This window comes from Pristiophorus japonicus, chromosome 18, assembly GCF_044704955.1.
Source record: "Pristiophorus japonicus isolate sPriJap1 chromosome 18, sPriJap1.hap1, whole genome shotgun sequence".
Lineage (NCBI taxonomy): Eukaryota > Metazoa > Chordata > Chondrichthyes > Pristiophoridae > Pristiophorus > Pristiophorus japonicus.
The window spans coordinates 48,212,706-48,228,885 of record NC_091994.1 but is presented as its reverse complement, the minus strand read 5'-3'; the positions used below and the strand labels follow the sequence as shown (position 1 = coordinate 48,228,885).

Genomic DNA, 16,180 nt, shown 5'->3' with positions numbered 1-16,180 from the left:
GATTTTAGTTGTATACTGCCGATGAAGACTGTGGGAGCAGGTGCTGTGGTGCCAGGGGCAGGCTGATAGAGAACCTTGGTTTTACTAAGGCTGATGGTTAGGCCTAACAATTCTGTTGCCTCAGCAAATTTGCTGAGTACGAATTGTGGGTCACTCTCCTTGTGTGCCATAAGGGCACAGTAGTCAGCAAAGAGTGCCTCTAGGATGAATCGTTTCCATACTTTGGTCTTTGCAACAAGGCGGCGGAGGTCGAACAGTGAACCATCTAATCGATATTTCAAGTAGACCCCAAACTCCAAGACTTTTATGGCATAGTTCAAGACGCAGATAAAGAATAGATTGAACAGAACTGGACGAGTACACAACCTTGTTTCACTCCATTTGAGATGGCAAATGGGGCCGTGGTTGTGCCGTCTGAGAGCACTTCACCTGTCATGTTGTCATGAAACAGCTCGATGATGTGGACAAACTTCCTTGAGCACCCAAGTTTTGTCAAGATTGACCACAGCGCTGCTCTGTTGACAGTATCAAAGGCCTTGGTGAGGTCAATAAATACAGCGTACAGGTCCATGTTCTGCTCAATGCACTTCTCCTGCACTTGTGTTTGTGTGAGTGCAAAGATCATGTATGCTGTGCTCCGACCAGGTCAAAAGCCACATTGTGTTTCTGGAAGATTTACTTGAGACACTAGCTATGAGTCGGTTCAATACTATGCGGGCGATGATCTTCCCAGCAATGGACAGAAGCGATATTCCCCTGTAGTCTGCTTTGTTGCCCTTGTTCTTGTAGAGGGAAACTATCATAGCGTCACAGAAGTCCTGTGGCATGTCTTCATCTTCCCAGATGCTAGTTATTATGTCATGAAAGGCCTCGAGTGTTGCTGGGCCGACTGCCTTGTAGATTTCAGCAGGGATTCCATTCTTTCCTGAAGCCTTTCCAGTACTCATCTGGTTGATGGTTTTCCTTACTTCGTCCATGCTGGGAGAAAGATCAAGATCTTCTTTGATAGGTTGCTGGGGTTTGGAGTCAAGTGCTTCTTCATTCACCTGTCAAATGACTAAAACCTAATACTTGGATGCATTATGGGGCTATCAAATAACAACCTTTTAAGACTAATCTTAATACTCAATCTCCCCTTTTATATACACAGTTAAGGAGAAGTGTTCAGTGCTCCCTCCCCCATCAACAGCTTGACTCGAATGTTTTCAAAATTGTGATACATCAACCCGATGATGATGGTGGTACTAAAGTGTTCAAAAAAAAAATGTCCAACTTTTAAAACCTATTCCCCGCCCAGGCTAGCACTCTTCTCAAGGTAGCGACTCCTGTTTCAGTACTACTCTCCACAGAACTCGGGCACACTCCAGTATCTCATCCAAATTCTTCAGGACTCACCCCAGACACCAGGGGCTAGAAATTGGCCAGCCTTGCGCCCGTTTTTGTGCTGACATTTCGCTTCTTTTTTTTTAAAAACAGAAAAGGGTGTTCGTCTAAATTGGCCAAAGTTGTGCGCCGGCGGTTTTGTAATACCGCTGAAAAGCGGACAAGACGAAAAAAAACGACATTGCTTTAAATTGGCCGTTCGGCGCACCTGTATTCTGCACGAAAAAAAATTCCCGAGAAAAGCCTGCATTGCAGACCCAGAAACAGTGGTAAGTATGAAGACCTGCAAAAAAAGTTAAGTTCGTTTTTATTTTTTTAATTCTTTTTCAACAATTCGCTAGATAAATATCTTGTAAATGTTATGCGATTTTAAATTTTTTTGCAATTTGTGTGTGTGTATTCCCCCCCTTCCAGGGCCTGTTTTTTTAGCGGTAATCAGCCTCGGACTAAAGTTGGCGAGGACCGCAGTTTCCACCGCGAATCCTCGTGCAACACCAATTTTAGGCCTTTAAAAAAAATAGCAGTATTTTTGACCAAAAATGCCAAAAAATATACCACTGCATTTACCAATTCTACCAAAGACCAATTTCGAGCCCGAAGTGTTAGTGGTCCATTCAACCATGGAGGGCATCTCAACTCTGCCCAATCCGGTCCTAAATTCATGTCAGCCTGAGCCTGGCCTCACTTGATTGCATCCAGAGAGGAAGCCCTAATTATTCTCCCCTTCACTAACTCAGGGGCATGGGGGCCAACTGTAGCAATCCTATCACGGGCCCAACAGAGACCAGTCAATTCAAAGATCTGGGACCTCTGGTCTGAGAGATTCAGTTCCATATTATGCGATACGCAGGGGAACTGCCATGCATGTCATTTTTTGTTCTCGATTAGTAGTACCTAGCACACACAACAGCATTTACAGGCTCAGTACGTGTCCTTCACTGTACCAAGAATCATATGGGAGCAACAAAATACAGCTTTGTCAACTCTTTACTATGAAACAACATACTGAACACTACATTTAATACAAGGCAAACATTAGTCTTATTTAACCAGCAATGAATCACTCCAAGGCGCCAAGTAATGTAAACAGTGTGCACAGTCATAACAGAAGATAGCTGAAAACACAACAGGAAATCTGCTCAGACATGCAAAGACCCCCTACTAGTGGCTACAGCACCAAGCTTGTACTTACATTAAATCCATTTTTCCCTCCATCTTTGCAATAGAAAAGACTATTGCTTGCTTGGAAGAGGAAAAGTCCACTGTCCATGTGATAGTCGTATGAGGTAATTCCAAATGTCCCAAGGCGCTTCCTCTCACGCAGGAGTTCCTCTTCCCGCGAGTACATCCCATGGTGTGGAGTCGCCTAGAACATAAGAACAAAACTAATCTGCAACAATTCTTTGAATAACGATGTGCAAAATATTAACAGAACTATCAAGCATTAATTGGCTCTACTCAAAATAACCTCAAAACCTGCCTGGCTCTCACCTGGGGCTACTGTAATCTTTTACATCAGTCTCCACATATGCAAAACTATAAGAAATAGGAGCAGGAATAGGCCACAAGGCCCCTCGAGCCTGCTCCACAATTCAATAAGATCATGGCTGATCTGATCATGGACGAAGCTCCACTTCCCCATAACCCCTTATCCACTTATCAATTAAGAAACTGTCTATTTCTGTCTAAAATTTATTCAATGTCCCAGCTTCCACAGCTCTGAGGCAGCGAATTCCACAGATTCACAACCCTCAGAAGAAATTTCTCCTCATCTCAGTTCTAAATGGGCGGCCCCTTATTCTAAGGTCAAGCCCTCTAGTTCGAGTCTCCCCCATCAGTGGAAACATCCTCTCTGCATCCACCCTGTCAAACCCCCTCATAATCTGATGCGTCTCGATAAGATCACACCTCATTCTTCTGAATTCCAATGAGTAGAGGCCCAACCTACTCGACCTTTCCTCATAAGTCAACCCCCTCATCCCAAGAATCAACCTAGTGAACCTTCTCTGAACTGCCTCCACAGCAAGTATATCCTTTCATAAATATGGAAACCAAAACTGCATGCAGTATTCTAGGTGTGGCCTTATATAGCTGTAGTAAGACTTCTCTGCTTTTATACTCCATCCCCTTTGCAATAAAGGCCAAGAAAATATTGGCCTTTCTGGTCACTTGCTGTACCTGCATACTCTCCTTTTGTGTTTTGCGCACAAGTACCCCCAGGTCCCACTTGCAATCGTTCTCCATTTAAATAATAACTTGCTCTTTGATTTTTTTCTGCCAAAGTGCATGACCTCACACGTTCCAACATTATACTCCATCTGCCAAATTTTTGCCCACTTACTTAGCCTTTCTATGTCCTTTTGCAGATTTTTGCGTCCTCCTCACTTATTGCTTTTCCTCCCATCTTTTTATCGTCAGCAAACTTGGCTACATTACATTCAGTTCCTTCTTCCAAGTCGTTAATATAGATTGTAAATAGTTGGGGTCCCAGCACTGATCCCTGCTGCATCCCACTAGTTACTGGTTGCCAACCAGAGAATGAACCATTTATCCCGACTCTCTGTTCTCCATTAGTTAGCCAATCCTCTGTCCATGCTAATATATTACCCACAACCCCGTGAACTTTTATCTTGTGCAGTAACCTTTTGTATGAATTAAAACCCTGAATAGGATGCCAAATACTCAGGCCTAGAAGGGAATGGCTTCAGTGATTTTGAGACGGTCTACATTTTAATGCTCGGAACTAGAGTAAGGTAGCATAGTGATTATGTTACTGGATGAGCAACCTAGAGAGCATGAGTTCAAATCCCACCACCTTGTGAAACTGAATTCAATAAATCTGGTGGACTGATATCAATGAGCATCAAAGCTGCCTGACTGTCATTAAAATCCAACTGGTTCACTAATGGCCTTTTGGGAATGGAACCTGCTTACCTGTAACTCCAGTACCACATTACTCGATTGACTTTTAATTCCTTCTGAAGTAGCCTAGTACAATTGGTAGGTGAACCAGCACCCTCCTTGCCAAAGAACAAAAAAAACCTGTCCCAGGCAAGAAACTTATCTAGAGATCATGTTTATGTGCCAGGTTTTGTGTTAAATCAGGAAACACACTGATAACCAAAAATCCAGTTTGAGCAAATATTGGATCAACCTTCTTGTCTAGCTGCTGGTAGAAAACAGGCTATGAGCCAGCCAAGTGTTGCCTTTAATAACCCATTCAAGAGCTGCATTGGCAGAGCACCTGCAGCATGTTTCCTATACCCTCAACCACAAAATGGTGCACAACACAGGGAACCCTGGAGATAACCCTCCTGGAAAACAAATGGCAAAAAGTATCTTGTGATTAGAGTGCATTGGAAAGGCGAAAACCACAAAAACTTGGAAAGGCGAAAACCACAAAAAGATGGCCTGAACGAATACTGGAAATATCAACGAAGCTGTTCCTTTGTACACAGCAACCTGAACCTCCCAGTGGAATTGAAAGAAAAATGAAATTAGCAATTTATAATTAACATTTATAAATGCCAAAAGCCAACATTCTCTGCTAGTTAATTGCATTGGTTTTTACCACCCTACTCAAATGGCCTCCTGGTCAGATACAACAGGGTTTCAGATACACTTCATTTGCAGAAAATACCTAAGTCATAAAGCATCTCATTCAACAATGCATTAATCCAACAGCTTTTCTTCACTTGGATTGCTATTGAAATTCTTTTCAACCAATAGTAATTACAGAGAGATAATGTTTCCTTACAATAAAAAGATTTTTAATATGTAGGGGGAAAAACAATTTTACCACACCTGTCTAACAGTATTGCAAATCAAATCATTACTCAGAATTGTAACTTGCTATCAGGGTCACTGCTGTTCTAAATTATATAATTAACTTTTAGGTCAATTTAAAAGAAAGCAACATTTTAATATAGTTTGAACATCAACACTTCGGTAATTTATGCAGTAACATTGCAGCTTTGGAGAATTACAGAACCGAGTGTATTTTGCTGACTGAACAAAGATCTAAAATGAGATTTTTCATGACAAAACAAGTGATATTTACCAGACAAAAGCAAAATACTGCAGATGCTGGAATCTGAAATAAAAACAGAAAATGCTGGAAGTCTGAACGGGTCAGTCAGCATCTGTGGAGCGAGAAACAGAGTTAACGTTTCAGGTCGTTCTGACCATTGAAGGGTCATCGACCTGAAACATTAACTCTGTTTCTCTCTCCACAGATGCTGCCCGACCCGCTGAAATTTCCAGCATTTTCAGTTGATATTTACCAGATTTAGATTTTAAAGATACAATATTTGTGGGATGTAGAAGAATATGTAACATTGATCACATCTGGTAGTGAAATTCTAAAATTGTCCTTCGCTATTTTTGATCCTGATCATTTTTAATATATGAACTTTATTGGCAAGCATCTCTCATTTGGCTGCAAATGCAAAAATTGCTCTTTGCATATTTATATTTGCGGATTTGGCACAGCCAATCCTCATATTAATGCAAAAATTAAAAACGTTTGAAACAACAGAGTTAAACAGAAAATCCCCACAAATGTGGGCAATGCACCACACGTCTATTGGCAACCGGGAAAGAAAAAGTAGGCCAGTGGTTTGAGTGGAGACCCTTGGCCAGCACTCTCTTCAGATGCTGGTGGGCCTGCTGTATTTCTCAAACGCTCAGTGTTCATGGGTATTTCTGTGTTACTGCAAACTCTTCCAATCAAGACAATACTTTTAAAAAGTACCAACCTCAAATCGAAAACATGGTTTCACTCTGTGGCTGGAGTACTTTAAAAGCTGAAGTGACGTTAGGTCAAGCCATGAATCATACTGCACATGTGATGTCCCAACAGCACAAAGCACTAGACGGTGCTCACAGGCTTTCAGTTATATAAAATGAAGATGGGTGCAGGTTTTTCTTCTGTCTTTAGGTGCCATCTGATCATATACTGCATCATGCTCCACAGACCAGAGCAACAAGGGGTGTTTTTCCAAGGTAGGGATTAATGGTGTGTATTGGAGGAGGAGCGGTTTTAATTACAGACTGTAATTTAAATTAAAAGCTAAGACGACTGAAAATATGTTAAACTAGATGATTAACAGGTAGCTTGGGGCTGAGAGTCATGCTTTAACTGCTAACCTGGCATGTCCCTTTAAAGCCACTGTTCAAGTACTTTGTGTGAAGTTTCTACATTGTTGGATGCACAAGTACGTGTTGGAACCGTAGTCTGGTAGCTAACAGCGATGGTCTCAGAATATGAACTCAAGATTCAAGCTTCTCACACAGGCATACAAAAAAAAACATTTTTACATGCGCTACACTCAAAAATTTTGTATAAGCACTTTTTTCGTAAATTGCAATCTTCAATGTTTTTATTATACAAAGCATTACTTCCAGTAGTAATTTGCTTAACTTGCTGGAGATCATACGATGCAGTCAAAGGATTTTCAAAAACTGCGCAGGGCTATTTGTTTATTTTGCCTTTCTCATAGAAATTTGCAGCACAGAAGGAGGCCATTCGGCCCATCACGTCCATGCTGGCCGACAAAGAGCTATCCAGCCTAATCCCTCTTTCCAGCTCTTAGTCTGTAGCTTTGTAGGTTATGGCACTACAAGTACCCATCCAAGTACAGGTTGAACCTCTCTTACCCGGGACACTCATCAAGCACCACCCCTCGTCTGGCCAGCACCATTCCTGGCCGCCGGGTGTCACATGCACAGATACATTTTTTTCGTATTCACCAATATTCTCTGCTCTCCAGAAGACAGACACGTTGCTCGGTCTGATTCTGAAGCACTGATTGCCTAATGGCCTTGAGGGTGTGTATTGGGGGAGGGGGGGGAAGAGAGCGGGGAGAAAGAGTGAAAGAGGTTCAAGCGGTACTACTAATAATTATATTTTGAATTAAATTATAAAAGATTTTTAAAATACCTTTTTCATTACTTTCAATGTGTTTTGGAGATCGTGGGGGAGAGGTGGGAGGTGGATAGCAGGGCCGGGGATATCTGTATCGGAGCTGCCTGGCTGGTGCAGGGGGCTGGCAGTTGTAAAAGACAATAGAACACGTGACCTCCCCTCGTCCGGCAAGATCCCTTATCCTCACGGGCCAGGTTCCGAGGGTGCCGGATAAGGGAGGTTCAAGCTGTACTTTTAAAAATTCAACGGGTTTCTGCCTCTACCACCCTTTCAGGTAGTGATTTCCAGATCCCCACCACCCTCTGGGTGAAAATATTTCTCCTCAAATGCCCTCTAAACCACGTACCAATTATTTTATATCTATGCCGCCTCGTGATTGACCCCTGTGCTCGGGAAAATAGGTCCTTCCTATCCACTCTATCTAGGCCCCTCATAATTTTATACACCTCAATTAGGTTTCACCTCATCCTCCTCTGTTCCAAAGAAAACCACCCCAGCCTATCCAGTTTTTCCTCAGCTAAAATTCTCCAGTCCAGGCAACATCCTTGTAAGTCTCCTCTGTACCCTCTCTAGTGCAGTCACATTTTTCCTGTAATGTGGTGACCAGAACTGCATGCAGTATTCTAGCTGTGGCCTAACTAGTGTTTTATACAGTTTAAGCATAACCTGCCTGCTCTTGTATTCTATGCCTTGGCTATTAAAGGCAAGTATCTCGTATGCCTTCTTAACCACCGTATCTACCTGTCCTGCTACCTTCAGGGATCTGTGGACAGGCTCCATTGTTCAAGGTTCCTTTGGCCATGGTGCGACTGACTTTCGCTTTAAAATTTCTATACGACTAGAAGCTGTAAGAACCTTCAACTCGATGCTTGATTTACTCAGTGAAGGGAAGTTAAAATTTCACTTGCCCGTGGAAGCACGTAGTCTAACGAGGTTCCTTTGTTCCTCTACACTTCTCAGTGTCCTACCATTTATTGTGTATTCCCTTGCCTTATTAGCCCTCACCAAATACATTACCTCACACTTCTCCGGATTGAATTCCATTTGCCACTATCTGCCCACTTCATTGATATCTATCTTCCTGCAGTCTACAGCTTTCTTCTTCATCATCAACCACACAGCCAATTCTTGTATTATCTGCAAACTTCTTAATCATACCCTCTACATTCAAGTCTAAATCAATGATATACTGCGGAACTCCGCTGGAAACAGCCTTCCAGTCACAAAAACACCCATCAACCATTACACTTTGCTTCCTGCCTCAGCCAATTTTGGATCCAACTTCAATACAAAAGTAAAATACTGCATATGCTAGAATCTGAAATAAAAACAGAAAATGCTGGACAGTACCTGTGGAGAGAAACAGAGTTAACGTTTCAGGTTAGAACTGGCAAATGTTTGGAATGAACAGATTCTTAAGGAGCGCTGAAAAGAGGAGAGAAGGAAAGAACAAAAGGGAAGGTTTGTGATAGGGTGGAAGGTAGGAGATATTTGAGACACAAAAAGGATAATGTGCCGACTTGAGATGGTAATGACAGTAGTTAGAAAAAGATTAGTCTAGACAGAGTGTGAATGGAGGAATAAGTACCAGCTGGCGTGTGAGAGAAAAAATACGCAAGATCGTGGGGCGGGGGGTGAGAGGAAAATAGAGAGAGGGTTAAAAAAAAAAAAAGAGGGGAAGGGGAGCACCCCCTCCCCGTGCAAGCGCAGATGCAGCAACACCTGCCCTTTTACCTCCTCCCATCCAACTGTCCATGGCCCCAAATACTTCTCCGAGGTGAAACAGCAAGTTACTTGTACTACTTTCAATTTAGTATACTGCATTCGCTGCTCACAGTGTGGTCTCCTCTACATTGGGGAGACCAAGCGTAGATTGGGTGACCGCCTTGCGGAACACCTCCGTTCAGTCCGTAAATGTGACCCTGAGCTTCCGGTCACCTGTCACTTTAATTACTAGACTGATACCCGGGGTGAAAGACTTCAGTTACAGGGAGACACTAGAGAATCTAGGATTGCCTCCTTAGAACAAAGATGGTGAAGAGGAGATATGATAGAGGTGTTCAAAATCAGGAATGGGTTTGATAAGCAAGGAGAAACCGTTTCCAGTGGCAGAAGGGCCGATAACCAGGGGACAGATTTAAGGTGATTGGCAAAAGAACCAGAGGCAAAATATAAGGAAAAAAATTACAAAGTGAGTTATGGTCTGGAATGCACCGTCTAAAAGGGTGGTGGAAACATATTCTGTAACTGCCCATCAACAGGATTTCACCGAACAAAAATACAGGCAAGGTGGTTATAAACCACGACCCATACATCCACAGCAATGCAGACCAGTGAACTGCGTATGATGCTCGAACCTTGAATTTATAAATACAGGCACTATATATTTTGATCGAAGATGGAAAGTAGATAAGCAAGGTTAAAATAATGGTATGATTGTACAGGTCAGACGATATTTAAGTGCCCAATGGTACACCTTTACTCAGTTGATACAGGGAAAGAGTTGAGCACAGGCTGAAGGAGAGAGAGAAAAAAACACCAGCTTCTCACCTTGGGCTATATGTGCACATTGCTTAGTTACCAAGCGACATGCATACCACGGAGAAAGGTGCCTGTCCACCTCATGTCCTCAGTTTGGGCAAGAGGTATGGTGCAAGAGGAACTACAAAAACTTCATTTTAAATTTTGCTTCCTAAAAAAAAAAATCTGTTCATGGCCAACATCACACCCTGGCCGAGAAGGCACGGGATTTCAACTCCAAACTGCTACTCTATTTGGTAAAAAGTAGTGAGAGCAAGCAAGGTTGTCAGGCGGCTAATATTCCCTTCCTTTAGGAGATACTGGCCTCCCGATGACGCAGCAAAGATTGGCGCTTTAAAACACTGCAATATCATGCCACACAAGGCTAAAACAATCCCCCAAATAAAACTCACCTGGAAGTGATCAAGCATTTGTTTCCACGACAGCAGCAAAAGAGTATCTTTCCGGACCTTTTTTGGGATCTCAGAGTACAACAGAGAATTCTCTCTACTTCCGTAAGGCATCCCTACAGAAAAGACAGTGCCCAGTGTTAATCAGCAGCAATGTTAGAATCCAGTTGATTTAAATCACACAACTTTGACCAAGTTGTGTCAACTAGTGACGAAAACAGATGTTTATACTGAAAATTTCAGCAGGGTCTGCCTGCTCTCGTGTCAGTTAAATAACCAGTTCTAGGCTGTTTTGTAAACACACTGGGAACAGTACCAAAGACAATACTTAAAAAATCAAATAAATGTTTCTAATTTTTTGATAAGTAGCAACCATATATCCAGTCTACCCTTGATATGAAGCGAGATTTTTTGCACTGAAACAATGAGTTATCCAATAGATTAAATAAAAAACGTAAACAAAGCAAAGTAGAAATTTAATGCTTAAAAAATTCAAATGAACAATACCTTCAAATTAAGAGTAGACTGTAAAATAGTATGCCAGTTTTAAAGAAGGAAATTTAGACATACATTTTATGTAAGGGAACTGGAATTATGATTCCCACCAAATGCATTAAATAATTAAGTTCCTCATCTTCGAGAGCAAGAGATCGGCTACAGAATCATGCCAGATATGTTCACACTGCTCGGTATATGTGCTGAGCTGCTCCAGATTAGTGTCATCTACTAGACAGTGACTGCCTCAGTCAGCTTTCAGATGAACTGGCACTGAAGTGGATAAATGGACTTTGCAGCAAGTGAGTCACTCCATTTACGTGGGATATCTGTAATAGGAGAGAGGCTCTATTACATACTCGTAGGGCAGGAGCCGGGTCGATTCATAGGTGGGCAACAAGCCACGGAAAATTCTTGGACTCTTGCAATACTCCTGACTCAGCCAGCCAGACAAGGGTTACAAAATTGACATTCTGAATTCATAGAATCAGCACAGGAGGTGGCCATTCGGCCCATCGTGCCAGCTCTTTGAAAGAACTATCCAATTGGCCCCACTCCCCTGCTCTTTCCCCAGAGCCCTGAAAATACTTTCCCCTTCAAGTATTTATCCAATTCCCTTTTGAAAATTATTATTGAATCTACTTCCCCCACCCCTTCACAATCTGCATTCCAGTTCACAACAACCTGTTGTGTTTTCCTCATGACACTCGTTCTGTTACCTTAAATCTGTGTCCTCTGGCTACTGACCCTCCTGCCCGTGGAATCAGCTTATTTACTCCATCAAAACCCTTCACAATATTTAACACCTCAATTAAATCTCCCCCTAACCTTCTCTGCTCCAAGGAGAACAAGCCCAGCTTCTCTAGTCTCTGCACATACAAGTACCTTATCTTTGGATTCTAAACAAAAAACAAACTTTCCATTTGTGCTGCCTTCCAGCTCCAAGTTATCACAGACACTGGGCGACTTTACTTCACCTGCAGTGTATTTATCCATGCATTTCCTTTATCAACACGTCGTTACTGCACGAGAAGCTATCGACTCAACTTAGTTGGCGCTTGGGAAAGAATTTGTTCCACATGGTGAATAGATTGTAACATTATTGCAGCAATATGGTGTTCCTCTGATAATTTCAATATGCAATGAGCACAACTTCTTCCATATGTTCACATGCAAATCAGAGGGGACAGTTCCGCCAGCCAGGTATCTGCACTGACCTCAACTGACTCCAAATAACTACCGATTTGTCTCAAATAGGCACTTCCCTCATTTCCTCCAGGAGAATCACAGGCCACTAGAAACTAGAATGAAACCACTTCAAAGCTCATTTCACGAGTAAAAATTCTCATCCTTGTTTTCAAATCCCTCCATGGCCTCACCCCTCCCTATCTCTAATCTCCTCCAGCCCCACAATCCTCCAAGTTATCCGCGCTCCTCTAATTGTGGTCTCGAGTATCCCCGATTTCCATCTCTCCACCACTGGTGTCCAAGTCTTCAGTTGCCAAGGCCCTATGCTCTGAAATTCCCACCCTAAACTTTCCGCCTCTCTTTCCTCATTTAAGACACTCCTTAAAACCTACCTCTTCGACCAAGATTTTTTTTCATTTGCCCCAATATCGCCTTATATGGCTCGGTGTCGAATTTTGTTTGATAATGCTCCTGTGAAGCGCCTTGGGACGTTTTACTACATTGAAGGCACTATATAAACACTTGTTGTTGTTGATTCTAAGAATCATAATGAGACTTGCATCCCATCATTCTACCCCTATAAAGGTCAATACCACAATCACCTCCTTCAAAAGGATGAAAAGTCCATGTTTCTCCAGCCTTTCCTCATAACTAAATCTGATGCTAGGGATCAGCCTCATGGTTCCTCTCTAAATTGCCTCCAGTTATTGGATGTCTCCTTTGTGTCTTGGTGACCAGAACTGGATACAGTACTCAAGATGTCATCTGACTACAGTTTGAGCCTGCCACCCCCGTGGCTTGAACTCTTGTTTGTTGTGTAGTTCGGCATTCTATTAAGATCGAACACTTACCCAAGTAATAGACACGGTGGGAATGGTGCCCAGACTCATCGTTTTTTGGAATGAATTGGAAATCATGAGGTGCTTTGTTTATGATAATGCCAGGGTACTTCCTGCTGCTGTGGATAATCTCTCTCAGTCCATCCCACGAGTGCTTCTCAACATAGAATGGGGAGGGTGCATCCTCCATATCCACCACCTCTGTGCTTTCAGACAGTGCTTCCACCATGGCCATTTCCTCGGCCCTTGCTACACAGCTGCAGCAAAAATAAAAACACATTCTTTTCAATGTCACATGTAAAGAAATCGACAAATGTAAAGCCAGAAACAGAAATACATACAGCTGCTCTATAAGCTCCTCCACTCTTTGCAAAGTCAGCAGCAAAAAAAGTTATACCTTTATTTTTGCACATGCGAACAGTGCAAATAAAAATCTGGTATCAAAGCTGAACTGATTTTCTTGGGCTGCAAAAATACTCCATCCCAATTGAAAATCTACAAGTGTTAAAAAAGCAGAACATCCTGGTCAGCAATGTGTTGGGATAACTGGTAAGCCTCATGCTCAGAGATGACTATATCCCAAAGCATAGTCTTGATGCAACACAGATCAATAAGCTCTGGGCAGCAGGGGATTCAGATTGTTCTTCAGGAGCTGGGGACATTTATGATTCAAGATATAAAAATAGCCGTCACAAGTTTATAAAGATTGTAGTAAAACTAATAATGAACACACGAGTCTGACACTTGCCAAACTGTGACAAGCTAGAGACTTAATAGACATCAATGAAGAAAAAAAAGAGAAGAACTAGCAAATGGTTTTCACAGCCTCAGGACATCCCAAAGCACTTTACAGCCAATGAAGTACTTTTGAAGTGTAGTCACTGGTATAATGTAGGAAACGAGATCCCACAAACAGCAACGAGTCAATGACTAAGGTAATGTTTATTTTTTAAATTATGTTGGTGGAGAGATAAATATTGGCCAGGACACCGGGAGAACTCTTCTAATACTGCCATGGGATCTTTTACATTCATCTGAAAGAGCTCAGCTTTGTGTGGCGTCCAAAAAACTGAGCAATCTCTCAGTACTGCACTTAAGTATCAGCTTAGCTCAAGTCTCTGGAGTGGGACTTGAATGCACAACCTTCTGACTCAGACAGACACCTTGAAGGTGGAATCGAATCACGCAGCCTAGCCCCAAAAGACAGAAAAGCACACACGCATACTCAGTTTATGCCTAGACTATACTCCATCACATATTCCTGGACATAAACATTTCAGTTGCATATTTCAAGGCAGCCAATAAGATCTTTAAGAAAAATCAACATTATTGAAATTGGAAATGAAAAAACGGACCTGTTCACATGAATTTACAGAGCACCATGAGCAAAGTTAGGAACTGGGGTCGTTAACAAATTACAGGGAAGGGAAGGTCTAAGAAACAAGCAATTTCTCATATCCCCTTATCGTTAGTCTTACAGCCTTTAATAAGAAACATTCACTGCATAAAATTATTGTTTTCAGTGCCGGGACCAAGTGCCTTACTGTATTGCCAGCTATCAAATGAAATGTGTGCGCAACTTTCTTCTGATCGACTGAAACCACGTTGACAATCAGCTGTGAGAGGTTTCTTTCAGTGCCTCAGCAGATGATTGCCGGGGAGATTTTAGTACAGGAAATCTTCACACACGCACTTCCCTATAAAGTCAGCAACTTAAATAGTCACACCCAGCAGAACTTCCACCCCTCAACATTAAAAACAGGAATGTTTGCAATTAAAGGCAGCAATTTGAATTGTAACGAAAAAATGTTGGACTGTGCTCATTCCTTACATTTTATTTTAAACACATGACTGCAAAACAAAAACAAAACACTACATAGAAACCACCGCATGCTTCCCACTGGTCCTGCAGCCCAATCACAGTCAGTCCTCATTGGAAATGTGGAATATCTCCTCCCTTCCCATTTCTGAAGATGCTGACTCTTGCTGCTATAATATTTCCATAGGTACTAGCAGCCCTCTGATACCTCACTCAAATAGCCATTCATCTCGAGAGCTGGAACAGGGAATACTAGCTCCTCTCCCATGGTGTTGCGCGCAGGTAGTCTGGTATCTGGATGTTTTAGTTGCTAACCTGGTCTGTCCGTTTAAGAACAATGCTTAACCTAACCTGCCCTTATAAGGGCACTGCTTAAGTACTCCCTGCAGGAATCCAAGTCAAGCGATTTGCTTGTAAATTTCAGGAGTATGATTGATGCCTCCTAGATGCAAAATAATTCCGAATATAAATAAATGTCAGCAATTTCCTGTAGCTCCGTTTACAAGACAGATGGGCTTTTAAAAAAAAAAGATAGGAACACTGGCCCTGAAATTAGGGTGCCTTTGTCTGCATAATCCTTCTGAAAGGCTCTCCAACTTCCGGGTTAAGCACACGCGCGAAAATGTGGAACGCCCAGGAGGGCGTACGCCCTGACAGATCTACCGAACCGAAAGTAAAATCAATATTGCTGGCGCAGGGTTGGGCTACTTGCCCAACAACTGCGCTCATAAAAGCTAGCATAGTACCTGCTTTCATCAGCGAAAGGTTATTAGAAATCTTATTAAACATTTAAAACTTTAAAAAACGATGCACAAACACTTTAGTTTATGCAAATATTGGCCCAGATTAACATGTTTGAAATTATTTTTCAAAAAATTAAATGTTGATTGTATTTGGTATAATAAAGGGAGTTATGAATAAAATTGAAATTAAGAACATTTATATGTATTACAATTGTCTAACTTGTTTAATTATTTGGGGATTCCATTGCATGCGTTATGGGGATTCTGTTTCTAAATGACTAAAATGGAATCCTCCTTTCTCATTTAAGGAGCTGACCCACCTGACCCAGGGACGCAAGCGGTTTGGAAGTGTCCCTAGGATCAGTGGGCCTTTCCGCTGCCGTACGCATGGAAGCCCGAGCAGGGAACACTCTGCAGCCTGGACAACAATCGATTAGTGCGAAATGTTTTGTGGGTCGGAGGTACACCTCCGACTGCAACTTTAGGGCCAATCATCATAATAGACAGTCCCTTGAAATGAGGATGACTTGCTTCCACGTCAAAAAAGGGATGAGTTCACAGGTGTTTCAACGAAGGACCTAATATTCCAGGTCCTGAACTACATGTTGAAGGGTGGAAGATGCCTGTTTGTGGATTTTTTTTTTTTTTACGTGGTGGCCGTTGCACACCAGCCATCACACGGACTTGTCAGAGCTAGGTCTTGGTCCATTGGCAAGGGTGAACTAAGACGACTGGAGACCAGCTCTGCTGCACGGACCAAGTGCGCACACATATCGCAGTGTGGGCTGGCCCATGCTGCCCCTGGATCCTCGCTCTTCTGGGCCCTGTAGCTTACGCCTCTCCTGGGCACCGATCAT

At 42.4% G+C, this 16,180-nt stretch overlaps 1 protein-coding gene across 5 annotated transcripts in view; it reads right to left on the bottom strand.

Annotated features, from left to right (window-relative positions):
• The window catches only part of dpp9 (dipeptidyl-peptidase 9), a 112,556-nt gene that overhangs the window by 53,807 nt on the left and 42,569 nt on the right, over positions 1-16,180 (bottom strand). For 4 of the 5 annotated variants that reach the window (XM_070859958.1, XM_070859959.1, XM_070859960.1 and 1 more), the window contains 3 exons: positions 12,774-13,018; positions 10,243-10,355; positions 2,576-2,749 (listed from right to left, as the gene is read on the bottom strand). In XM_070859958.1, the coding sequence (XP_070716059.1) occupies positions 2,576-2,749; positions 10,243-10,355; positions 12,774-13,018 (532 nt within the window). Of the gene's footprint in view, positions 1-2,575; positions 2,750-10,242; positions 10,356-10,809; positions 11,064-12,773; positions 13,019-16,180 lie in introns of those variants that run through there. The other variant, XM_070859962.1, reaches the window with a different exon arrangement.